Source organism: Hibiscus syriacus, unplaced genomic scaffold, assembly GCF_006381635.1.
Source record: "Hibiscus syriacus cultivar Baekdansim isolate YM2019G1 unplaced genomic scaffold, ASM638163v2 tig00111029_pilon, whole genome shotgun sequence".
Taxonomy (NCBI): domain Eukaryota; kingdom Viridiplantae; phylum Streptophyta; class Magnoliopsida; order Malvales; family Malvaceae; genus Hibiscus; species Hibiscus syriacus.
The window spans coordinates 22,636-50,023 of NW_024062962.1; the positions used below are offsets into that span (position 1 = coordinate 22,636).

The following is a 27,388-nucleotide window of genomic DNA, read 5'->3' on the forward strand; positions in this document are numbered from 1 at the left end:
AATTCAATATAATAGTCGAAAGCAGAGAAATAGGTCAGCTTTGTTGCAAGTATGATAAAATATAATAATTTTTTCAATTAAAAGAAGGTGGATTGAAAATCTTCGGTTGGATGATATATACTACACTAAATGGACTATCGGTTTTCTATTAAAATGCTTCAATCAATTAACATTGAAATCAACACAAAGGTCATCTATTTCTCCCACGGCTTCTTCTTCCACATCAGCCAATACCAACCCTTGACTCATTCCTTTCATTTCCCTTTCCAACTCCTTTAATGTTCTCGATACCTCGGTCCCTCTCTCGAACGAGACGTTTCCGGCATAGAAAACGTATGCCAAGTCCTTAATCTCAATCCAACTGCAGCCGGGTTCCTTGTAAACTCTGCTTTGTTTCATTTTCGTCCGAAGACCATTAGCATTCTCTAACTCGCCGGCCAAAACGTATGCATTCGACAATGTAACATAAGCACCATCTACTTGTTGATTGGATTCTATTAGCTTTTTGCTAGCTTCAACAGCAATGTCCACCCTCCCATGAAGTCTACCAGCTGAGAGAAGTGTCCCCCACAACGAAGCACCTTCATCGGGATTCACTTCAATCGATTTTGCTAACCGATATGCCTCGTCAAGACGACCAGTTCGACCGAGCATATCGACAATGCACGTATAATGCTTTGCTTCTGGCACCATCTCGTGTTTCCGCGACATTGAATTAAAGTACTCGAGGCCTTCTTCTATAAGTCCGGAATGGCTGCAAGCATGCAAAATTGCAACAAAGCTAACATCATTAGGCTTTATTCTTTTATCAACCATTTCCTCAAACAGTTCAACAGACAGTTTCCCAAGTCCGTGTTTTGCAGCAGCTACAATCATGGAAGTATATGGGATCACACAAGGATTCCGAACACTCCGAAAGACCCAATCGGAATAAACAATACAACCGCATTTGGCATACATATCGACCAATGCGCTAGCAACTACATCGTTGGAGTCGTGGCCATGTCGGATCACTGCACCGTGCGCAATCTTTCCCGAAACCAACTTCCCCGAGCTTGCGCAAGCATTGATAACGGTAGTCAACATAAACTGATTCGGATTCTCCCAAGCTAAGAAATTGAATTCTCTAAAAACTTCAAGTGCTTCATCCCCTCTTCCATTCTGTGCATATGCAGCAATCATTGAAGTCCATGAAACAACATTCTTATCGTCCATCGAATCGAAGACCCGCCGAGCTAAATCGACTCGGTTGCATTTCCCATACATATGAACAAGCGAAGAGCAAACCACGAGGTTAAATCGAAACCCGAAAACCTCCACGAGGCTGTGAACTTGTCTCCCTATTCGAAGGTCAGTGTATCGAACAAGCGTTTACCGCGGTCGCAAACGTAAACTCATTCGGTAAAACCGTGGCCTTCATCATTTCTCTGAAGATCCAAAGACAAACTTGAGGTTTATTCAGAGTGACATAACCTGACATAAGTGAAGTGTAGGAGACAACATTTGGTTCAAGCATTTCATCAAACAGTTGATATGCTAGGGATGTTTGTCGTAACCTTACATAGCAGTTGATGAGATGATTAGTGATGACTGTGAGATTTAGGAGACCAGATTTAAGGATTTGAGAGTGGGTTAAGGTTGCTAAAACGAGGTCGTTGCAGTTCTTAAGGTTTTGGGTGAATCGGGTTTTTGCATTAGAGTTTAACGATTTGGTTGGACCGGAGAGATGAAGGGAGTTGAAGGCTGAAGCGACAGTTTGGCTTAACGGCTTCGTCATGTCATTCGGCTCTTCAGTCATTACTTCTTTTTTATAACGAAAATATAAAGTATCGAATCCATACCATCTTAACCATGTACATGTGCAAGCAAGCAGAGGTGTTCAAGATAGATTAATCGTATTATTTAATTTAAAATTTACACAATTTTTTTAATACTTTTTATATAATATTTACATAAAATATTTTGGATATCAAGTGACACTCGTCTAAATAAGTGTGGTTCCGTCAATATTAAATAGAATACATATTATTAAAATAAATAAATTTATGTAAATTAAAATTTATATATTAAATAACTTTTTATTTATTATTATATAAATTTTATTTTTAAGTTAATGGTTCGACAATTACTTTTTCCCCCCTTTTTAGTAGAAGCTACATTAAGAATTAACATTAAATATATTCAACGACATACTCGTGAAGCTCATTGTATGCAAAGAGAAATAATGTTCTGTTGTCGACTTCATTTTCTTTCTTCTCAGTCTCTCAATTTTGAATATTCACCACCGGTTTTGTGGTGATGTAGTTATAGGACTATGTTCAACAATAGACTTATTTCTCATTTTATTGGAAAGTTGATTATGAACTTAAATTATACTCGTGATTTTGGATTCATTTGTATGCAATATGATAGATTGTTTTATATAACGACAAATATATGATTTTATATTAGAGGGAGTGGATCTATAAAATTTTAAGGGAGGATAAGCTTGTAAATTTTTAGGGACGAAAACATATTATAAATAAAAAAATAAAAACAAAAAAATCTAAAACATATGATAATTTGAAAAATTTAGGCACCTATTCTCCCTCGATCCATTCCTAATTTCATATCGGTTTATTTTTTTATTGTTGCTCTTAATAAAACTTTGACCATAATAAGGGTTCATTACCCTAAAAGTGTTATAGTTATGATTTTGGCTATTCTATTGTATTGTGTTTAGTGACAATGATGAAAGAAAAAAATGCTTAATGATGATAGATATGTGACAATCAATTTAAAAAATTACTTTAGAATTTCATTTTATTGGAAAAGAAGACTTTAACGTACCGCCTTAGTTTCAACTTTTATGAAGAATAGAGGAGGGTAGTGAGTTTAATGAAATTGAATTAAAATTCAGTGACTATATTATAAGTTTTATAGGTTTTATGACTAAAATTCAATCTTCATAAACATTTAGATATCATTATGTAGTTTAACCTAAACTATATTAATTTTAAAAGAGAAAATCGCCTCAGTGACCAAAAAAAAGTTATAATATACGATTTTAACCAACTTTTTTTGGATTTGCCAAAATGACCAACAAATTCGCAACGCGAAATAAAAATCGCAACGCGATCCCCAGAATCGCAAATCAGTTTCCAAAATCGCAACGCGATTCTTGAAAATCGCGATGCGATAGTACAAATTCGCATTGCGATTTTCCATAATCGCAACGCGAATATGAAAATCGCAACGCGAACACATAAATCGCAACGCGTATCCGTAAATCGCAACGTGTATCCGTAAATCGCAACGCGTATGGGTAAATCGCAATGCGTATCCGTATATCGCAACGCATATCCGTAAATCGCAACGCGTATCCGTAAACCGCAACGTGTATCCGTAAATCGCAACGCGTATCCGTAAATCGCAATGCGTATCCGTAAATCGTAACGCGTATCCGTAAATCGCAACGATAATCCGTAAATCGCAACGCGTATCCGTAAATCGCAACGATAATCCGTAAATCGCAACGAGAATCTGTAAATCGCAACGATAATCCGTAAATCGCAACGAGAATCTGTAAATCACAACACTGAAATTTTGGGTATATAACACTGAAATCATAAACTAAATCCCTAAATCGCAACTCATTCCATCTCCATCTATCACTCTCTCCGGCGACATCCGTTCCTATATCCAACGACATCCTTCCCAATCCGGCAACAGGTTTTAGTTTCGCAGCTCGTCTGTTTAGTAAATTAATTTACAACCATGAAATCATCTAATGTTGATCATGTTTGGATAGATTTGTGTTTTGGAGGGTCATGGGATAATGTTCATGGTGTTTTACAATATATGCCTTTACCCATGAATCTTCAACTAAAATTGTCTTTACAAAAGTTAACTTATGAAACTCTAATGCTACGTGTTTCAAATAAATTGAATTTAGAGCCCCTAAGTGGATTTAGGCTATCTTATCAGAGAAATGGTAAAGTTTATTTGTTAACCGACAATGAAGATGTTGAACGATTCATTGCTTACATTAGTGTTTCACAAGATGATGTTACATTGTATGTTGTTGAACCTAGAAGTAGTATTGTTGGGTCAGTAGCGGGTAGTAATCAACTAAGTTTTTCTCAAAACCCACAACCTTTCTCTAATCCAAATCCCAATCAACTTTCAGCACCAAATTCCGGTTTTCGTATTGACCAGTTAGACGATGATGAGCCAACAGAAAAAATTGTGAGTACTAGTCAGTATTCGAAATTTGGTCTTGGTCAATATCCGGACTTTGATATTGGTCAATACACGGATTTTGATGATGTTTCAGAAGAAGAAACAGACCATGCGTGTAATGATATTGATATTGGTCAATACCCGAATTTTGATGATGAAACAGCCGTTGCCGAAGAATGTAATGTTGATGATAATGAGGAGGAAGTTACGACTGTGAATGAACATGTTGAACATCCATTCTGTAATTCATATAATCCTGAAGAAGAAAAAGAAGAAGAAAAGTCCCCGAAGAAAAGAAAATGCCACGGGCGTATAACTGGAATATGCCAGAATTACTTCAGATACCGGAAGAAGAGTTGATAAAGAAAGCAGTTGATTGTTACACAAAAGTTATTCGTATCAAGAAAGATGATTGTTTTGATACAAAGGAAGACTTGAAGATAGCTTTATATACGAAATGTGTGGAAGATGGCTATCAACTAAAAGTTAACAAATCAAGCAAAGATCGTTTCGAAACAAGGTGTATGATTGACAAAAACTGTACGTGGCGTATGATTGCAAAGAGAATAAAAGATTGCAAAATGTTTCAAGTTAGGACTTTTATTGATAAACATACATGTTCAAGAACCCAAGTTTTTCCTCACCATAGACAGGCAAACAAAAAGGTGTTGGGTGGTTTTCTGGCTGAGTTAATGTTTTGAATGGCAGGGTATATCGGGGACATGAAATTATGACTGACATGAATGCTCGGTTCAAGATTAGTATATCATATTCTCAAGCTTGGAGAGCCAAATGTTATGCCTTGGAATTGTTGAGGGGGTCGCCAGAAGCATCGTTTGCCCAACTGCCGGCTTATTGTCACAATTTAAAGATGAAAAATCCTGGGTCGGTAACTCATATCAAAACAGATAGAGATGGACGCTTTGAGTTGCTGTTTATCGCCATTGGTGCTACGGTTAGTAAATCAATATAATTTTGTTGACTCATTTTTGTTAGTTACATGCATTTCACATTTAAATGATTATATTCTTGTGTATATTATTTTGTAGATTCGTTCGTTTATTACTTGCATGCGCCCAGTTATTATAGTTGACGGAGCACATTTGAAAGGTCGATACCTTGGAGTAAACTTATTAGCAGTAGCCATGGATGCTAACAATGGGATATTGCCAATAGCTTACGGGGTTGGCAAATCTGAAACCTCTGATTCATGGACATGGTTTATGGGGCATCTTAGGGATTGCATAGGTCCTATTAGCAATCTGACAATCATATCCGATAGGGCAAACTCAATTGACAACGCTGTTAGAAGGTGTTTCCCAGATGCTTTTCATGGACTTTGTGGTGTTCATTTGTATAGAAATCTAAAATCAAGGTCTGCTGGTATAAAAAAGCACAAATGGACATACTGGAAGGCTGTAAAAGCTTATCGGGAAGTGGATTTCAATAAGCATATAAATTGTTTAAGACGTGTTTTGCCTCAGTGTGCTCAAACACTAGAAGATGTCGGGTTTGAAAGATGGTCAAGAGTACATCAACTTGGAGCAAGATATGGTTTCATGACGTCTAATAGTGCAGAATCAATCAACGCTCTAAGTGGTCATTCCCGGAAATTACCCATTACTATGTTAATGGAGTTTTTTTCGAGCCTCTATTCAACAGTGGTACTACAAGAAAAGAAACCATGCAGGTATTATTTCTTTGAATTCGTAACTTATCATATTTATATATTTTACTAAGTATTGTTTATTTAAATTTACAGGAACATTGGAACATCGTGTTACACCATGGACTGAAAAAAAGATAACGAAACGTGTTGTGAAGTCAACGTCATGGAGAGTTGAACCATGTTCAAACACTTTGTTTCAAGTACTGGATAATAACTTAAATGGGCTAGTCGATCTAAATGCAAAGACGTGTAGTTGTATGAAATGGCAAACATCTGGTTATCCGTGTGGCCATGTTATAAAAGTTGCTCTTCATTTAAACCAAGATGATTCAAGCGCATACGCTATGGATTGCTACACTACAGAAGTTTATCGACAGACTTATGCCGAGATTGTCTACCCTATTCCACATCCTTCTGAGTGGGACATACCAGATGACTTACAAACAGTTTTGCCACCAGCCATGGACAGAAGGCTACCTGGCCGACCAAAAAGTCACGATCGTATACCGTCTAAGGGTGAAGAGAAGAAGAGATCGACATGTAGTCGGTGCAAGGAAAGTGGTCATACAAGGTTGACATGTGGATCACCAGTGCCATCAAAATCATCTTTCCTCTACCAAAATATGGATCCTCATCAAAATCCAAAGCTCATATGGTGTCAAGCAAAAGGCAATCATCTTTAAAATCCCAATCACGATTGGCTTCACCTTTTGAGACTGTTAACTTAGGTGATTTTAAATGCAAACGTTGTATTATGTGGATTTTATGTGTGAACTTTTAACATTTTCAGTTGAATTAATGACTCAGGCCAACCATTTTGACTTAACCAACTCTTGTTATTCAGTTGTTATCACTATTAGGCATGCATTTGACTATCGCAACACGGAAAATACAATCGCAACGCGAAATGAAAATCCCAACATGAAAATCGCAATGCGGAAATGAAAATCGCAACGAGAGAATCGCAATGCGAAATGAAAATCGCAATGCGAAATGAAAATCGCAACGAGAGAATCGCAATGCGAAATGAAAATCGCAATGCGAAATGAAAATCGCAATGCGAAATGAAAATCGCAACGACAGAATCGCAATGCGAAATTAAAATCGCAATGCGAAATGAAATCGCAACGAAAGAATCGCAATGCGAAATGAAAATCGCAACGAAAGAATCGCAATGCGAAATGAAAATCGCAATGCGAAATGAAAATCGCAACGAGATAATCGCAATGCGAAATTATAAACGCATTGCGATTTTCATTTCCGCATTGCGATTTTCATTTCGCATTGCGATTCTCTCGTTGCGATTTTCATTTCGCATTGCGATTTTCATTTCGCATTGCGATAGTCATTTTTGCCTTCAACATAATGCAGATTGAAATCAACAAAATCAACCATTACATTTCAATCAATTAAACAAGCACAAATAAGAATTATGTTCGCATCAATTACACAAATCAACTTTTACAAATCATCTTTTACAAATCAATTAAACAATCAAAAAATAAGCAATAATTCTTATTTCCGATCATCTACTATTGAATCAACTTTTACAAATCAATTAAACAATCAAAAAACAATCAATTAAACTATTGAATCAACTTTTGCAGCTCGACATCATTTTCACGCAGTTCACTTCTGAGATTAACCTGCAGAAACCAAACATTTGTTCAAACAACACTTTCTACACATCTAAAACCTACAAACAGCAAATTATTGAATTCTAGTTACTTAACCAAACATTTTCAAACCAAAAGTATATAAACTTACCAATTGTTTATGGACATTTTTATAACGCGGAAGCAGGTAGGCAGCGTCTCGTATATATCGATTTAGCCATATAATGCCGAAACCACAAGCCTACTGCAGCTTTATCTCTATCGGTGGGAGGTAGATACTTGATGCTTCCCGTCGTCAAACGCTCCAACGCCAAGCATACGAGAGGACCACAATCTCCTCTGGCTCCGCTCGTTTGTTGTGGCGCGGTCTCGTCTCTAATAACTGTAATATTGAGCTTCTTTGGCTTCTTGTTTCCAGAACGAGTCCAATAATTGATCGCATCCAAGAATTTAGCCAAATGAGAGCTCCATCCCTTAATAACATCTCTTAAATCAGCCAATGATATGTAATTTATCATGCTGTCATACACTATTGTCTTAAGGGATGGGAGCTGAAGCTCGACGAGAATCCAATGTTTACGTTCCAAAACAGGGATAAACACCTGCAATCATAAGTAATAATTCATTCATTTGCGCACTTATTTCATAAAACCTTTAAACTCAATCTAAAATAAATACTAACCTTATCGACCTCCCACCATGCAGGATAAAGTTTAGCTTGTCCATTGCCCAAATCAAATGATTCATCTCGTGCATTCTTCAAGTGAACGGCGTGAAAAGACGTCGGCATTATTGTATATCGTATATTTTTATTTTTCTTAAGTTTTCTTATTATTAGAAGACGTGTCACCCACGCATCGATATGCTGTTTTACAAAAAAAGACATATATTAGTGACTTACATAAATTTAAAAAAAAAAATTAATCAAATTGAAATATAAGAAAAATATAAGACTTACCCCCCCATCGAAATAGCCATTGTCTTCGACCCCTAATAATACGCCCCACCAAGGCCGTTCAAGCAACAAAAAGATATCATCGGTGAGCTTGCATATGTCAGTGAAACACCCCTTGCTCCGCTCATATAGATAAAAATCAACTGCGGTCTTAGCCCAAAGGGTGTTATCCAAAATTGTGTCCGGTAGTTGTTCCCTCTCCTCTTCAGATACCGGTATGGTACTGGCCGGTAACTCATACGAGAGCCAACTTGAATCCATCATGTCCGGCACGTCAGAGGGTTTCTCAAGAAGCCTACATATGACGCCATGTGAATCGGGCTCTTGAATGGTGGGAGGGACCTCTTCAATGATGACAGTGGCCTCTTGAACGGTGGGAGGGGACTCTCGAGGAATGATATGGGGGGCCTCTTCAACGATAGGAGTGGACTCTTGAGGGATGACAGGCGAGTCGGGCTTCTTCTTGCGGTGTCTTCGCACTATTGGGGTGTACGGAGACTTAATAGCACGTGCACGCTGTCTGATGCGTGAACTCCGTCGTGCAAGCATAACCCGACGTAAAGCATCCACTCTATCGGGCCGCTAAATAATTAAATACAAAAATCAGTAAATAAACAGACATGATATTTAAACAGTGAAAACAAAGACAAATATGTTTCAAACTTGCATTGTATTCACCCAAGTCATTATTCTATCATAGTTCACAAAATGCATCAGATAACAAAGAAAAATATGTTTCAAACTAATACCCTGAAGTTAGTATTTGTCTTTGTTTTGTCTATTGGTTGAAGTAATGCAATCCATTCAAGTTTCAATTTGCAGAAGAAGAAATAGTTTACTTTCGCAACACGAAACTTAAAATCGCAACGCGAAACCAAAATCGCAACGCGAAATGAAAATCGCAACGACAGAATCGCAATGCGAAATGAAAATCGCAACGAAAGAATCGCAACGCGAAATGAAAATCGCAATGCGATTTTGGTTTCGCGTTGCGATCTTGTCGTTGCGATTTTGGTTTCGCGTTGCGATTCTGTCGTTGCGATTTTTATTTCGCGTTGCGATTTTGGTTTCGCGTTGCGATTTTAAGTTTCGTGTTGCGAAAGTAAACTATTTCTTCTTCTGCAAATTGAAACTTTCAACCAAAAGACAAAACAAAGACAAATACTATTTCACAGTGTTAAAGAATACACAGTTTAGCAGAATTGGCAGCAACCGAACAAATTTACTTTCAACCAAAAGACAAAACAAGACAAATACTATTTCACAGTGTTAAAGAATACACAGTTTAGCAGAATTGGCAGCAACCGAACAAATTTACTTTCAACCAAAAGACAAAACAAAGACAAATACTATTTCACAGTGTTAAAGAATACACAGTTTAGCAGAATTGGCAGCAACCGAACAAATTTACTTTCAACCAAAAGACAAAACAAAGACAAATATATTTCACAGTGTTAAAGAATACACAGTTTAGCAGAATTGGCAGCAACCGAACAAATTTACTTTCAACCAAAAGACAAAACAAAGACAAATACTATTTCACAGTGTTAAAGAATACACAGTTTAGCAGAATTGGCAGCAACCGAATAAATTTACTAAGCAATCTAAGTGAAATGGCTAATCTAAGTGAAATTACGAGTAAATTTATCATTAAGTTAAATATGGAAAATCTTAAACTTACCTCGTTGCGTAGAGTATGAACCTCATTCTGCAACGATACTATCATCTCACGTAGAGCGGCAACCTCACCACGTAAAGTTGACACCTCCACACGCCATGCACCATCGTTATCGCGTAGAGTACCGATCTCCTCACGCAAGGCATTGACCTCATCACGTAACTCCCTTGACTCATCCCGTTGAGGTGGAGGTGGAGAACAGGGAGATAGGAGTCGTGGCATCTTTGCCGGTCGCCTATCATGAGGTGATGGTGGAGAAGAGGCTCGATGATGTGACGGGATAGGTGATGGCTCTCGTTCTAGAGGTGTATAGTCGGTTCGATCGGGTGATGGCTCTAGGTGAGGTGATGGCTCTCGAATTGGAGGAAGTGGATGCTGCTCATCATCCGTGCCATCAAAAAATTCTGACTAGCTTGCCACCAATCAGTGGCAAGCTCTTCCTCCGTGGGTGTCAGTCTTTGTAATGGAATGTTGGCCTCCTAAAATATAAAAACTCAAACAAGTTAACGTCTACTATTAATAACTTGTTTATATATTATATGAAAGTATTTGTGTTAACTTACATTATTTATTGTGGCATATGGTATTAAGTCTTCCCAATCCAACAGAGTTTTCCTCTTCCAGGAAATAGCCCTGGGAATATCATTTGACGTTTTTATTGCATATGTACGCATGCTGGGGAAAGCCTCGAATATCCAAATCTACAAACAATATAATAACAAAATTAGTAATTGTTAAATAATTAATTATAATTTTAGAAACATTATATAGAAATTCTTACCTTAAAGGCCCAAACAAAGCCTGACAAAGTGTATTTGGACCCATCGCCCCGCAAACTTTTGCGGTCATCAAAGGCAGACGACAACTTAGTCCAGGTAGCTTTCCATATATACGAACCCCACGGAAACAGATTCCATGCATTCAGGTCCTCTACCAATATTATTAGCTCCCGATGAATAGGTTGTCTGGCCTCTCTGCCTAAAAAGCCGGCATACACAAGTAGTAGAAGGCATACTCGGACAACATCGACGTCTTCCATCCGAGTGAAACCAGCTTTCTTATTAAATAATTTCTTCAGGTCGTCAACATGTAGGTTCGGCTTCTCCATTGACTCATCCGGAAAAACCCGGGATAACCATGATGGGCGGGCGATATGACGAGTGTACCGGCCTACATCATCGTGTCTGAATCGTAGACCAGTGATTAAGCAGAACTCCTTCCGCCCAAAGCAAGTATACGCTGGTGGAAAATGAAACCATATCTCTTCCTCACCACGTTGTATACTGTCGGGTAGATTTGATGTCATGGTCTGAAGCCACAAATGGGTCAAATTAGCATCTCCACCCGATGCTGTACTCTCAGCCATGGCCCGAAGCAGGTTTCCTCAAACAATTGTCTTTGAGCAGGTGAAAGCTTCTTTGCAATTGTAGTGGCCAGGCTGACTTTATTTCTCAAGGTCAATTGAGCCGAAAAAAATTTCTACAAAAACAATAAACATACCAAGTTAGATATACCAAAACTACACTGTGAAGATATACCAAAAACAATAAACATAAAAAGTAGTAGTTTATTCTTGAAACTAAAATTTGCAACACTGTTTTGTCTTTTGGTTGAAATGAAAATCGCAACGAGAGAATCGCAACGCGAGATGACAATCGCAACGAGAGAATCGCAACGCGAAATGAAAATCGCAACGCGAAATGAAAATCGCAATGCGATTTTGGTTTCGCGTTGCGATTCTCTCGTTGCGATTTTCATTTCGCGTTGCGATTCTCTCGTTGCGACAGTCATTCTCTCGTTGCGATTTTCATTTATCTCGTTGCGACTCTTCTGCAAATTGAAACTTGAATGGATTGCATTACTTCAACCAAAAGACAGAACAAAGACAAAGACAAATACTAACTTGAAAATCGCAACGAGAGAATAGCAACGCGAAATGAAAATCGCAACGACAGAATCGTAACGCGAAATGAAATCTAAGTGAAATGGTTAATCTATTATTGAAATGACCAGTAAACTTATCATCAGTTTCAATATGAAAAACCTACAATAATGCAAACATTTCAAAATAAAAATAATTAAAAAAACTAACCCTCGGAGGTTGATTTTCCATTTCTGAATATTGTGAGGGATTTCTGACCGTGAATGGTTGTGAGGGATTTCGCCGGAGATGGGGACGGAAATCTTCGGAGATGGGGACGGATTTCTTCGCCGTAGAGAGTGAGAGATGGAGATGGGACTGAGTTGTGATTTTAGGTTTTAGGTTATGAGTTGCGATTACGGGATTTTGTCTTAATATTCTTTTTGTAATTTGAAAATAAAATACGCGTAGCGATTATAATGGCGCTTTAAATATCGCGTTGCGATTTACGGATACGCGTTGCGATTTTATGTATTATCGTTGCGATTTACGGATACGCGTTGCGATATACGGATACGCATTGCGATTTACCCATACGCGTTGCGATTTACGGATACACGTTGCGATTTACGGATACGCGTTGCGATTTATGTGTTCGCGTTGCGATTTTCATATTCGCGTTGCGATTATGGAAAATCGCAATGCGAATTTGTACTATCGCATCGCGATTTTCAAGAATCGCGTTGCGATTTTGGAAACTGATTTGCGATTCTGGAAACTGATTTGCGATTCTGGGGGATCGCGTTGCGATTTTTATTTCGCGTTGCGATTTTGTTGGTCATTTTGGCAAATCCAAAAAAAGTTGGTTAAAATCGTATATTATAACTTTTTTTTGGTCACTGAGGCGATTTTCTCATTTTAAAATCAATTTGATTCGGATTAGATTGACCCAAATCGAACGGATCGGACCGGTAATCCGGCCCCGTATACGCTATAGTAAATCAGCTTAAAACTACCGTGTTTTGTTTCAATCTCTCACTTGACGGCGGCTCTCTCAAGCTTCGCCCTCTATTTCTTCTTAGTTTTCTTCCCACTCTCTGCCTCTGATAGTAACCCTAATCTGGATTTGGTTAGATTTGTAATATGTACTTTGTTTTTTTGGGATTTATTTTATAATAGTAATAACAATGGAGAATTCAGTTGGGCATAAACACAAACATTTGGATTTCATTTTGGCTGCTGTTTCTGAACTGTCTTCATCTTCATCGGTTTCTTTCCCTTCTTCTTCAACGCCGGTGATTGCTCGGTTCAGTGCTGATAATGGAGTTTCGAAGCTTCAGTTTCATCAAGATTCGGACTTTATTGGCGGGTTTAATGTTGACCTTGGAGCCTCTCAGGTAGGAAGAAGAGGGTCTTGTTTGACTGTTGAGAATATGATATTGATTTTGGGCTTTTATCGTCTTGATCAACATGAGAAAAAAAGTTTCTTTTTTGGTATGAATGAAGAATACGTATTTCTTTACCATTAGATAATTGCAAATAGTTTTCATTTTCTTTCTCTCTTTGGATTGAATTGTTGAAATTTGCAACCTTTGAGTTGAAACTTTTAGTTACTGACTGTTACAAAGAGTGTAAAATGGTTGAAATATTGTGTTGTTTTCAGCTCTTTGAGTTGGGACCTCTTCAATCGCTTTGTGTTTCAGAGGGTTCTGATCCCAATAACGAGGTATTAAAAATTTAAACTTTGCCTGAAATATACACATGTCTCTCTTTCTGTGTTCGTGTGTATATACATATTAGCCATAGAATGAAAGTGTGTTTTCCATTCTTTTAATTTATTGAACTTTTTATGTTACAATTTTCTGGTTTGGGTACATTTTCCTTGTTTTGTTCATTGTAAAACTAGGGTAAGAGCAAAGTCGGCTGCCGCCCGTCCTAATATTATATATATATATCCTAACTCGTCCTATTTCACCACTCCTCCCTATTCTGAAATGATTTCCCGGCCTGTTTTGGGGTTGTTTGTCATCCTTAGGTAAAATGCTGGTTAGTAGAATGTTGCAATTTGGAATTAGGTAACCGAAAAAGACAGAGAAACCCTTGTTGAAGTTTTCTGAAATCATAGCTATTGATATGTATGATATTACTTTATGATCTCAAACACTGCCTAATGATATGTTTTATGGTTACTTAATTAGAAATTATATTCTCGAGGAATCACCATCCGATTCAGGAGTGAGGAGGAGAGCAGGGAATTCCATTCTGCATTCGAGCAACGGCGGGCAGAGCACATTATCAAAGGTGCTACTTTTGAACATCTTATGATGATGCAGAAAAAATGACTGTTATGTAGCTTTTTCTAATCATTTTATTTTATCTACTCATCTAGGAGAATGTTTGCGGAATGGAGCCAGTTCTGATTCTAAGAGCAAGTTCGATAATAAAATTGAGTCATCTTCTGCTAAAATGTATTTCCATTATTACGGACAGTTGCTACATCAGCAAAATATGTTACAAGATTATGTGAGAACAGGTCAAATTGCAGTGCTCTGTTTCATTGTTTTATTTCATTTGATTTTGTTTTACAATTTCTTTTTGCTGAAAGTATCTGGCTGATCCCTTTATCATAGGCTGAAGAGTAAATTAGTCATTTTACTATAAAAATGAATAATTTAGTCATTGTACATTTAATTTTAAACGGTGATAACCTTAAATGTTCAAAACATTTCATGTTTTAAAGTGACATGGCAGAAAAAATCAACACTTTTTGAAACATGACAAGGACTAAATTGCTCATTTTGCTTGTGTCACTTCGAAATACAAGTATGATTTTTTAAGGATTAACCTTTTGTTTACAATTTTGCCTATTTGTTTTAAAATTAAATGTATTAGGACTAAATTGTTCACTCTTCTAGAGGGACTAATCTTCTCTTAAGAATATCGAGAACCTTTTGCAGACAACGCTGACAAAGACCAATGCAGTGAGATAATGTGCAATATGTATAATCAACATCATACATTTTAGGTGCTGATCATTGATTAATGACATTTCTCCAGGAACCTATTATGCTGCCGTAATCGAAAACCGAATAGACTTTACGGGTCGTGTGGTGGTTGATGTTGGTGCAGGCAGTGGTATTTTGTCGTTATTTGCTGCACAGGTATTTTAACCTTTTGGTTTGTTTCGACCTATGTTATTTGGAGATTATATCCATTATCAGACACAAGTATCAGACACGGATGCCTCAAAAAAAAACCTTCAAGAGTCAGAGTAACATTGGTTTCAACCACGTCTAAGTTCTAGTGCTTTTCCCATGGTTCGTAATTTGATACTTGATTATTTTTCTTCTCCCTGTAAGGCTGGTGCAAGACATGTTTATGCCGTTGAAGCTTCTGAAATGGCAGAATATGCTCGTAAACTTATTGCTGGGAACCCTGCATTAGGTCAACGGATTACCGTATGTGCTTGTCTTGTTATGTTGTTTGTATTTCCTCTTATATCCAAATTGATCCACGTTTTCACGTGTATGGTTACAAACCTAAAATATAGGTAATCAAAGGAAAAATAGAGGAAGTTGAGTTGCCAGAGAAAGCTGATATTCTCATCTCTGAACCAATGGGTATGTTGGTGTGCGAAGCTTTGCTGTTTTCATTACATGTGATGATAAAAATCTCACAATGCCGGATTTTTTATAATCCTTGTTTCAGTGCTTTATCCTCATGAAGAATATATTTTTCCAGGAAAAATATGAAAAGTGAAAAATGCTTTGGAAATGTAATCAAATTATTTTGTGGATGTTTACATTTTTCTTCTTACTTTTCATTGGTGTTGAAAAATCGAACCAGATTCCCTGGTTGAATCGGGTACCGATGGCCCATCTGGTCCAATATATATCATTAAACCGCATGCTTTTCAAACTGGCTTATAACCGGATTAACCGGTGAAAAATCAATAAATTTGAAAAAAGCCCAATTTAAAGTTTTTTTTTTTTAATTTATTGCAAACTTATTATATGTTTTTAGATTTTAATCTTTAACTCCTTTAATTATATGAAAATTTGTACCATTTAATCAAGTTTCATATTTTTATTTAATATTATATTTATTGCTTATAAATATTATAATTAGTTATCTAACATTAAAATTTTCTTTTTTAATACAACCAACTGTTCCAACCGTTTGAACTAATAATCAGTCGTACATAATAGCAAGAGATTTTTATAACATTGCTTTATCGATTCCTCAATTGATTTTGTCACTTGCAGGCACCTTATTAGTTAATGAGAGAATGTTGGAGACGTACATAATCGCAAGAGATCGGTTTCTTGTGCCTAATGGGAAAATGTTTCCTTCCATTGGAAGGTAAAACTTTACTGAATATGTTTTTTTCTCATGTAGATAATATTATCCCAAATTTTCTTGAAGTACTCGTGTTTGACATTCGTGTCCGACATATTCTCTAATATGAATATGGAGATATTTTTCTATAAGAATTGAAGGCCTCGTTAAAACCCCCCTTCATGATTAATGGAGCTTGTAGAGAAGCTCCTTAATCAGCGGAAGGAGAAAAAGAATGCCTTAGATTTCATTAATAATATAAAGGATACATAAAGTTAAAAACATCAAGAATGACCCTCTTACAAAACAACCCGAAAACCAAAAACAAATACCCTTAACAACAACACTCTGCTTAGCCTATTCCAGCCTTAGCTAAGCCATCTACCTCTATATTAGCTGTCCTAGCAACCCATCTAATGAAATCTCTCTAAGTTCATGGAAAAACTAAAATGAAATCAAACATACCCATGTCAGACATATCCGTATTTGACATTCATACCTGAATTCGAATAACATAGATTCCAATGCCTTTAGGATTTCCACTGTAAATGAAAACACATACTTTACTTCCTCGGTATGTTGATCTTACTCATGCTAAACCGGATAAGTAGATTTATGATTATTGTCATATGTTGTTTGGACTCTTTATTTTGCTTGGGCCTTGGAGTACTCGTGTTTGTTACACATCTAACATATTACATATCTCGACTTGTGCATGTGACATGACCTTTTTTAGGATCCTCCTAATGCATTAACAAAATTGAACATACATGTATCAGTTAGGTCCTGTCCATGGGTGAAGCTAGTAGGTCAGCTTGATTCATATCAGACTTGGACAATGTGCTTTTTCAATTCAGGATGGCTTAGGGCTAGGGTTATAAATGAATAAGCTTGAACGAATAGACCTTTGTTCATGTTTGTCTATGTTCGTTAATAATTTCAAAATTATGTTTGTGTTCTTTTATTTACATACATAGACAAGCTTTAAATGATTTATTAAATGAGTTTTAAACAAGCCCAATCAGAAGAAGATGAGTTTGCTGGGCCTAACGTAATGAGGATTATTCCTGCTGGGCCAAAAATTAAAATTGATAAATTTGGGAAAATGATTCAAGATCAGGATTTGGCTAAGTCAAGTTGTTACAGCAGAGAAGATGTGGGGAGGAGGTCAGATTCAGAGATAATTGTGCAGGATGGTTTTCGAGCCAAGGATTCTGAGTTAAGGGTGATAGAGCCTAACATTGATAATTCAGGAAGCAAAGTTAAGGGTAGACTGTGTTGTAAGTTTGACAGTTCGTTAAGCACCAAAAGTGTACCGTTAGAGAAAAGGAAAAGCAGAAGTTACAAAAGGGTTTACAAAAGGTGTAGGGGCAGAAAATACTGGATGGGAAGTATCTTGAATTTTAAGCCTGAGAAAGATAGTGCCTTAATCGTCAGGGACTGGAAAACATGAATTCCAAAGGAAATCAACTGGAGAGCTTGTCAGTAGATGCAGAGTTTCAGGGTTGTGAGAATGTGAATGATGGATAGAATTCAGGGGATATGAGTGTGGAAAGGGTGGTTGAAGGATTGCAGTTAATGGGTGATAATCACAACTTTGAATCGGGTTTTTTATCAGAAGAGCTAGAAGACATTTGTTATGGGAAGCTTTAGAAAGAGTGAGCATTTCAACAGCTTCCTCTTCAGGTTTTTCAGATTTATTAGGTGAAGCTTTAGCTACTTGGGAGATAAGTAAGTTGTTGGGTATTTCCTTTAAACAAGGACAACAAGCCTTTTTGGATAAGATTATTAGTCTGGAAAAAGGCTTGAGGATGGACAAGCAGGGGGATTTTGCGGGGGGACTAGTAGGTTGATTTCTTTATGATGATGTTAAAGATATCTATAATAACATGGAATGTTAGAGGATTGGGTAGAATAGAGAAAAAAAGGGTTGTTCAGAGGCTAGTTTCCAAATACTGTCCTTAATTTCTTTGGTTGCAGGAAACGAAATTCGAGAAAATTCAAAGGTCTTTTATGAGGAGTGGGTTAAATAATTTGAAAGGGGTTATTGAGTCACCATCGGTTGGCTCGTCAGGGGGTTTAATGTTGTTCTGGGATGATAATGTATTTGAGTTGCAAAATCAGTGTACATCCAGAAGATTTATTGCTATATCGGGGAGATTTCGGGCAAATAATTTCAGTTGTAGATTCATTAATGTGTATGGTCCTTCGGTTGAGAAGGAAAAAGAGTTTTTTTTTAAGAATTAAGCACGTTCATTGGAGGACATTCTGAGCCTATTTGTGTTGGAGGGGACCTTAATGTGTATCTACAGGAAGATGAGAAGATTGGTAGAGGCCAAAACATGAATTCTTTAGAGATTTTCAGTTGTTTTCTTCTTAATACAGGTCTAATCGATTTGCCATTGAGTGGAGGTAGGTTTACTTGGTGTAATGACCAAGATTCTCCGACCTATGTAAGGCTGGATAGATTTTTTGTTGATAGCCAATTCTTGGCAGCTTTTCCAGATTTAACACAGTCTTTGCTGCCAAGATCATTGTCAGATCATAAGGAAGTAATAATTGAGAATGGAGGTGTAAATTGGGGGAAAAAGCCGTTTAAACTGTTTAACTATCTGATGGATGAAGCAGGATTTGAGGATGTGATCAATTCTTCAATTCAAGAATGTAAAGAGATACAGATGAATGTTGGAATTTTCAAAATTCTGAAAAAAACTAAAACTGCCATTAAAAATTGGGCAGGGAAGAGAGAAAAGTTTCATGGAGCTTTAATTTCATAAATAGAATTGAAGATTCAAAAATTAGAAGTGGAGGTTCAACAGCAGCAAGATGGTACTTATGATGAGAAAGCTGCTGAGTTAAAGGAGTTAAAGTCAGAATTATGGAAGTTGCATAAGATAGAGGAGCAGATTTGGTTCCAGAATTCTAGATCCAAATGGGTAGAAGATGGGGATAGAAATACCAGATTCTTCCATACATGTGCTTCAGTTAGGAGGAAAAGAAATGCGTTGAATGCTCTTATTTGCAGGGGTAATGTTATTCAAGACCCAAAGGTTATAAAAGCCACTGTCAAAGAACACTTCTTTAAGGCTTTTAATGACAAATCGACCTTAGAAGTGAAAGAAATCGAGTTGAATTTTTCCAGAATTTCGATTCAGCAGAGTTTAATTTTGGAGAAAGAATTTACTGAAGAGGAAATATGGGAGACCTTAAAGTCTTGCAATAGCAACAAAGCCCCGGGGCCGGATGGTTTTAATTTGGGTTTTTTCAAGAGATATTGGCATGTACTTAAAGGAGAAATTATGAAGTTCTTCAACTTCTATTCGGGGAAAGATTGGGATCATGGCATCAACCATACCTTTATTACTCTTATTCCTAAGGTCTCTAACAGTGGTGACCTTGATGATTATAGGCCTATTAGCTTAGTTGGTGGATTATATAAGATCCTATCTAAGTGCCTATCGAGGAGGTTGAGGAGCTGTATTTCAGACTTAATTAGTCCTACTCAATTTGCCTTCACCCAAGGGAGACAAATATTGGACTGTTCTTTAATTGCGAATGAAGGGGTGGATTATTGGAGGAAAAATGGTCTTAAAGGTTGTGTTTTCAAGGCAAATTTCAAGAAAGCGTATGATTCGGTTGAGTGGGACATTTTGTTTCTAGTAATGGAGAAAATGGGATTTGGTTCCAAGTGGAGAGGTTGGATAAGAAAGTGTGTAACCACAGCTTCAGTTTCTGTTTTAGTGAATGGAGTTCCTACTGAGGAATTTGCAATGGCTAAAGGACTTAGACAGGGGTGCTCTCTATCACCTCTGTTGTTTAATTTTATTGGAGAACTTCTCAATCTGCTAATTTTGAAGGTTGTGGAACAGGGTCTGTTTTCTGGACTGGTTATAGGAAGGGATGCTGATGCTTTCAAATTATCTCATCTACAGTTCGCGGATGATCTCATTATGTTTTGTGGTGCATCTAAGACACAGATTTTAAATGTGAAGAGGGTGCTTAGAGTGTTTCAAGTGATTTCTGGTTTACAGCTCAACTTGAAGAAAAGTAAATTGTTTGGTGTGAATTTGAACGAGGAAGAAGTTCAGCAGTGGGCTAATTCTATCGGATGTTCTGTGGGTAGTTTTCCCTCTGAATATTTAGGACTGCCTTTGGGTGCTACTAGGAACTCTACAACACTTTGGAATCCGGTGGTGAATAATTTTATGAATAAATTAGCGGGGTGGAAGGTTGCTTCACTGTCATTAGCAGGAAGGTTGGTTTTAATAAAGTTGGTTCTATGTTCGCTCCCTACGTATTATTTATCTTTATTTAAGATACCAGTTGCGGTTCTTAAATCTCTCAACTCCATTATGGCGAATTTCTTATGGGGATGGGGGAGTAGGTAAAAATAAGATACATTGGGTTAACTGGCCGAATGTGTGCAAGTGAAAATTTGAGGGGGGGTTTAGGTGTTAGAAACCTTGTTTTCATGAATAGAGCTCTTCTAGCAAAATGGTATTGGAGGTATGCTAATGAAAGGAGGTCTGTTTGGAGGGAATTCATTTGTTCTAAATACAATATGGATCCATCTTGGTTAATGTTTGACAGCAAAGTCCCACAAAGAGTATCTTGGATTTGGAGATCGATGGTTTTGAATCACTTTAAAGAAGACAGTATTGGCTCTAAGTTTAGAAGTTTGTATTCTTTCCGAGTTGGGGATGGCAGATTGATTAGGTTCTGGCAGGATAATTGGGCGTTGGACTATCCTCTTCTAATTATTTTCCCTCGATTATTCTCTATTTCCACAAACAGAATGGGTAAACTGGTTGAATTTGGGAATTACAGCTCATCTGGTTGGAGTTGGGATGTGCAGTTTAGAAGAAATTTAAACTACTGGGAAGTAGAACAGTGGGTTAACTTGATGAATGCTATCTCCTCTGTTTCTCTATCTACGGAGTTATGTGATGGGGTGATTTGGAAAGGTACTGGAGATGGGGTATATACTGTTAAATATGGCACTAAGATTTGTTCAGCCATTATTTCGGATTCGGAAGAGGTATATTTCTGGAAGAAGATTATTTGGAGGGGCCAGATTCCACCTAGAGTGGAGTCCTTTATGTGGCAGGTGGTGTTAGGGAAGCTGGCTGTTAGGTCAGAACTTGTTAAAAGGGGAATACAAGGAATTGTAGACATTATGTGCCCTCTTTGTAAGAGGGAGGTGGAGTCTCCATCGCACTTGTTTTTCACGTGTTCGGTGGTGTGGATGATTTGGAACAAATTTCTGAATTTCTGAAAGATTAAGTCTGTTTTGCATGTTAATGCGAAAAACTTCCTACTTGCCTGGGCTGATTTGAAGTCTTCCTCTACAATTTGGTCTTTTATTCCTGGGGCAGTTATTTGGACTACTTGGAAAGTTAGTCATTGTGTTTGAAGGGGGAAAGTTGGATTTGGCTGAATATTTTTTCCTAGCAAGGTTTAGACTAGCTTCTTGGTTCCTTGCTAAGTACAAAGAGGTGTCTATTCCTAAGGATTCTCTTATTTCAGACCCTTCATTAGGGGATTTGTGCTCTCTTTATCCTAATCGGCTTGTATCTATATTTCCTTGGTCTCCTCCTCCTCAAGGTTTTGTAAAGTTAAATGTTGATGCGCCTACTACAAGAGATTGGAAGAAGAGTGGGATAGGAGGTGTTCTAAAGGACTCCTCGGGTTTGACTTTAAGTTCTTTCAAGGAAACTGCTGGTCCGGGCCCTCCAACTTTTATGGAATTAAACTATTCAGAAGGGTCTAATGTTCTATGCGAATTTACGAGAGAGGAAGGGTCGTCTGATTATTGAAAGCGACAGCAAAGTTGCGGTAGACTGGATTAAGAAAGAGGATCTAGTTCCTGATGTTTATGCGTTTTTGATTAAAGATATTGTTCATAGGCTTAATGTTTTAGAAGGTGTTGTCAGATGGGTTAATAGGTCAGCCAATCTAGAGGCTGATGCCTTAGCTAAAGAGGAATTGGCTGATTCTATTATTATATTTTGGGTGTTTTATGGTTGTTTCAAGTTTATTTGGTTGGTGGGGTGTATGATGGTTGTATCTTATGTAATTTTATGGTTCAATAAAATCCTAAGGCACTCTTTTCCTCCTTCCACTGATTAAGGAGTTTATATAAGCTCCATTAATCAAGAAGGGGGTTTTTAACGAGGCCTGAAATTCTTATAAAAAAATGCTTTGTTACAGCCCTAGGCCCAGCTCAAATTAAAACTGTAATGAAAAAATTAATATTTTTATTTAAACTTAATTATAAAAATATGCATTAATATATCTCTTTTAAATTGTATTGTTTTCTGAATGGTTAAATGGGATATTCTATGAATAAAAAAAGGCTATTTGAATTGTATTGGGCCCAGTAATACACATACGTATCTAGTGTTCACATCCGAGTCATAGTAACATAGTCTTGTGTTCCTGTTCTTAATTCCAGTGATTATATTTTGATCAAGCTGTAAAATGCTTAAGGTCTTTTTCTTTGGGTTATTCTCATGCTATCGTAATCTTGTAGGATACATATGGCACCTTTCAGTGATGAATATTTATTTGTTGAAATTGCAAATAAGGTATGTATTCAACATTGTTTTTCTCAAGTAATATAATACAAATTTTATACTTGCCAGTGTAAATTTATAACTATATGAAGAAAGTTGATCTAAAAATATCATGATCTGTTTGCATGAATCTTTTTCCTCATCTGGGCTGAGTAAGAAAATTACTTAGAAACCTGTTGGCTGTATTTTATTGTTTATACTGTTTCGATTCTTCCATTGTATCATACATGTTGGAAAATTATGGAGCAGTCTTTTCTTCATTGTCCTTGAAATACCCTTGTCTGGCACATGTTTTGATGTGGTATGGAGATACTATCCTCTACAGATCCTCCAAATACATGAAATAAGCTTTTAAAAATTGATCCTACTCACAGCGAAGACATCCATATCCAATAGTCTCACCCGAGTCTGAGTAAGATATGGGCTCAGACATATCTCATTCTGCATTCCTTGGTTTGCTATTAGTTTTCCCCTACTGTTTCATCCTTTTCTATCCCTCTCCCTAACCTGGAAAAACTTGCAGGCTCTTTTTTGGCAGCAACAAAACTATTATGGCGTGGATCTGACACCGTTATATGGGTCTGCATTCCAGGGATACTTCTCTCAGGTTTGTTTCATACAGTCCATGGATCTGTTGAGTGAAAACCTGGCACTTAAATAGACTTCTCTAAAATGCAAGGCTTGCTATCGGTTTTTCTCGATACTTGCTTATAAATTTCTTTGGCAGTCACCATACTGGTTTTAATGATATTACGGGTACTCAATTGATGTTCTTTCGGTTTAACACATTTTCCTTTATTCAGCTGTGGTGGATGCTTTTGATCCAAGATTATTGGTGTGTCCTCCTATGAGCCATGTTATCAACTTCAACGAAGTAAAGGTATCAGCGAGCCTTTGAATCAAACCTCTTAACTAAGTCAGTCTGTTATAGTAATTCTAATGGAACCAAATGCCTGGTTTTTGGGCATGGTGCCTATGTTACTCTGACTTGGGTGTTAGTGTCAAATATGGATGTGTCTGACGCACTATGTTCAATTTTTGTCTATGTTTTTCGTGTATCTAGAGGGTCCTTGGAATGAGATATCTCCATACCCATGTTTGAATATGTTGGAGCAAAATGAAAAGGTCAAGCAACATAGCGACGTATTCATCTAGTATTTCTATTTGTTCTTTTCCACCTTCATATGATTTTCCGAGATGCAAACTTATTTTTCTCGCTTGCTCTGTATAAATTCCGTTAATTCCATTTATATAGCCTATATTTGATTCTTGGTTGCTTTTGTTGAACTCTGTACTTGAGAAACATTTTTTTAGTTGTTGGCTTTGTTGCAAGCTTGTGTGTTGATTTTAACTACCTTAATCAAATTAAGGTGTGTGTGTCAGATATTACATGTCCGGCACGGATGTAGTGAATTTTTTTCCAAGTTTTTTCATGCATTTGGGGGATCTTTGGAGGTCATATCCCCATATCAACTTGTCTGATGTTGGACACAGGCCCTTTGAGAAAAATGAAGAGTTGTAGCAATATAGTATTTAAATCCATAGGACATTATGAGATCCATCTTTCCGAGAGCTGCAATATTTTCACTTAATCGCGACTGTTTGATTTAAATTTCATTTCTCTGAATGTAGTATACTTTTAATCTATGCTACTCAAAATCAGATTTATTAGTGTTCAATACAAATATGTATTTGATACGGATATATTTAATTTCTTTTGAAGTTTTTTTTATGCATTTAAAGGGTTCATGAAAGGTCGTTTCCCTATATTCACACCCATTAATGTAATAGACACGGGTTCTTCAAGAAAAATGGAAAGCCAGAAAGGTTGTTAGTAAAATGTGCAGTAAATATGCTGTTCATTCTTTTTGCAGGAAGAGGACTTGTACGAAATAGATATTCCATTGAAATTCATTGCATCTGTTGGGACTAGAGTGCACGGGTTGGCCTGTTGGTTTGATGTTCTGTTTAGTGGAAGGTAATATTTTAAAATTTTGATTTTTCATCGGAATCCAAGTTTCATCCAATCTAAATGCCTTCGAAATGATTTATCGACAGTACCGTGCAAAGATGGTTTACGACCGCTCCCGGTGCACCTACAACACACTGGTACCAGATACGATGTGTTCTTTCGCAGCCAATTTATGTTATGGCTGGGCAAGAAATTACGGGCCGACTTCATATGGTTGCCCATAATGCTCAAAGTTATACCATATATCTAACACTGTCAGGTTGGTTTTGATCTCATTTTTGTGTTTCCAGTTTGTTGTTTTGTTTATTCTAACAAGGTGTGTATTGGCTATTATAGCAAAAATGTGGGGTCCTGGGGCAGAACAAGGAGGAATTATCCAGTCATCGTCATGCAAACTCGATCTGAAGGAGCCGTATTACCGAATGTCACAGCCACAACCCTATGCATTAGCACAAGAGCAGCAACCACATCATTACTACTACAGGCGCAGGTATCAGCTCATATCAGATTCATTAGAGTTCTGATAACATAAAAATTATTGAACTAGGGTAAGAGTGCCAGATATGGTTACTTTTATATTCTTGGAGAGTAATATCCTTGTACCTGTGTCTCGGATATGTACTAAACAAGAATACATCAAGAAAATTCGGTGCAACATAGCGATAGTTTCAAACTAAGATTAATCGACTTTTGACTAATTTCAGGAGTGCATTGCATGCATTGCTAAATTTTCCATTCATGAACGATAATAATCGGTTTTCTATGTTTAAAAGGATATACCAATCCACACACAGGATTAGAGGTACCGGAGTTGCTGCAGCAACCACCAGAAGCTCAGTTCCGGTAAGTGATGAAGAGTGATGGTTACATACACCCGCTTGAATCTTTAGGATATACCGAGTCACACCCACTATTTAGAGGAGCCAGAGTTGCTGCTGGAACCGCCAGAATCTTCAGGAACTCAGCTTTCGGTAAGTGATTGAAAAAGACTCGGTGTCACGAGTCTTATAACAGGCGTGCGCCTGTAACATAAATTTTGGTTTTATTACACTGGTAAATCCCATGGTTTACATTTTAACTCTTCTTTGGATCATTTCCGCTGTGTGTTTCCTGTCCTTGTAATTAAAATTGACATTTTTGTTTGCTTGGACTCGCACTTAGGTGTGTTTTGTCGGATACAGATGTTTTCAGCATGAATGTGGTCAGATATTTTTATGTTGTCGTGTTTTACTATTTATAGGGTCATATTCTTTATATATTACATATATGCAAGACATGAATTCCGGATGTGTTTAGTATTTCACTATTATAGGATCTTTAGGGTCACATCTTTATATATTTATGTTTACAAAATAAAAGAGTCTGTAGCTACTTGTAAATTATCCATTAACACGACGGGTATATATAGGAATGAAGGTCCTATGATACGTAAAATAGTATCCTACACTAGTTATGTAATATCTTACATTAAATATAATATATATCATTCTTAAGATTTGGCTAACAAATCTGTAATATTTCCTCTCGAGTTGGAGAACAAATGGTTGTCCCTTGTTCCCATATGTAATGGGGTAAGGGAAGGTAAGATAGTAGGTTGCTCTCAACACCAGACAGTTTCTGTAGAAGACCTTCGAATTATGAAATGTCTTCCGTGGGACTCGATCACACGATTTCAAGGTTAAGAACATTTTGCTCTACCAACTGAGTTGGATAGTCATCTCGAGTTGGAGAACAAATAAATATCATAATTAAGAAGCACGAACCAAGTGTCCTCAGTGATTAAAGAATTGTTGTAATCCTTTAAGGTGATGGGTTTGAGTGTCGTGTATGTAGAGATATGAGTGTTCATTAATAAATGATTGAGTTTTTGACAGGTTTATAAAAAAAATTATGATTAAGAAAAAGATCCCTAATTAAATTCTACTTTTATAGTTCTCAGCTTAACTGATATTTTATTTTTAAAGTATGCAATATGAACAAAAAAATTTCTCTTTTCGTTTAGAATTCATTGTTTTTTTTTTTTTGAACTTCTCTTCATTTCTTTTTAGAATATTCACAAAGTATCAGCTATATAATTCATGGAGAATCCAACCACTATACTAAATTACAGATTCAATGACAACGAATTTGGTGTATCCCTCGGCCTCACAATGCCTGACAGATCAGCCACTATATCTTTAATTGTTGATAACAGGAGATTCCATTTCAACGTTTATGAATTCTAGGTAGTGAATTTAGGAAAGTTGTTCGGTAGTGTTGAATTGTGTGGTGATCTTTACTTTCTCAAAGAGATTTCTCTCTACTGGATAGGTATTATATTGTGTAACCAACTTTGTTACTACTAATTCTTTTACTTTATTGTTTTAGATCCAATTATGTTATAATATTTTCGTCTTGGCCATCTAAAATTTGATTATCTTGAAAATTTATTTTTCACCTATTTTATAATAAAAAATTAAAGACTTTTTTAAGTGAATTTTCGATCTATGGTTAACCGGCCCTT

At 36.8% G+C, this 27,388-nt stretch overlaps 1 protein-coding gene and 1 pseudogene across 1 annotated transcript; one reads left to right on the forward strand and one right to left on the reverse strand.

The window, feature by feature from the left end:
• Positions 1-162: 162 nt before the first annotated feature.
• On the reverse strand, positions 163-1,798 carry LOC120151214 (pentatricopeptide repeat-containing protein At4g15720-like). Its single transcript, XM_039163733.1, is given in 2 exon segments — positions 163-1,360; positions 1,362-1,798. Coding segments are annotated over 2 exon segments (1,635 nt in total).
• An 11,257-nt stretch (positions 1,799-13,055) lies between these two features.
• On the forward strand, positions 13,056-26,100 carry LOC120151212 (annotated as a pseudogene).
• Positions 26,101-27,388: the final 1,288 nt, after the last annotated feature.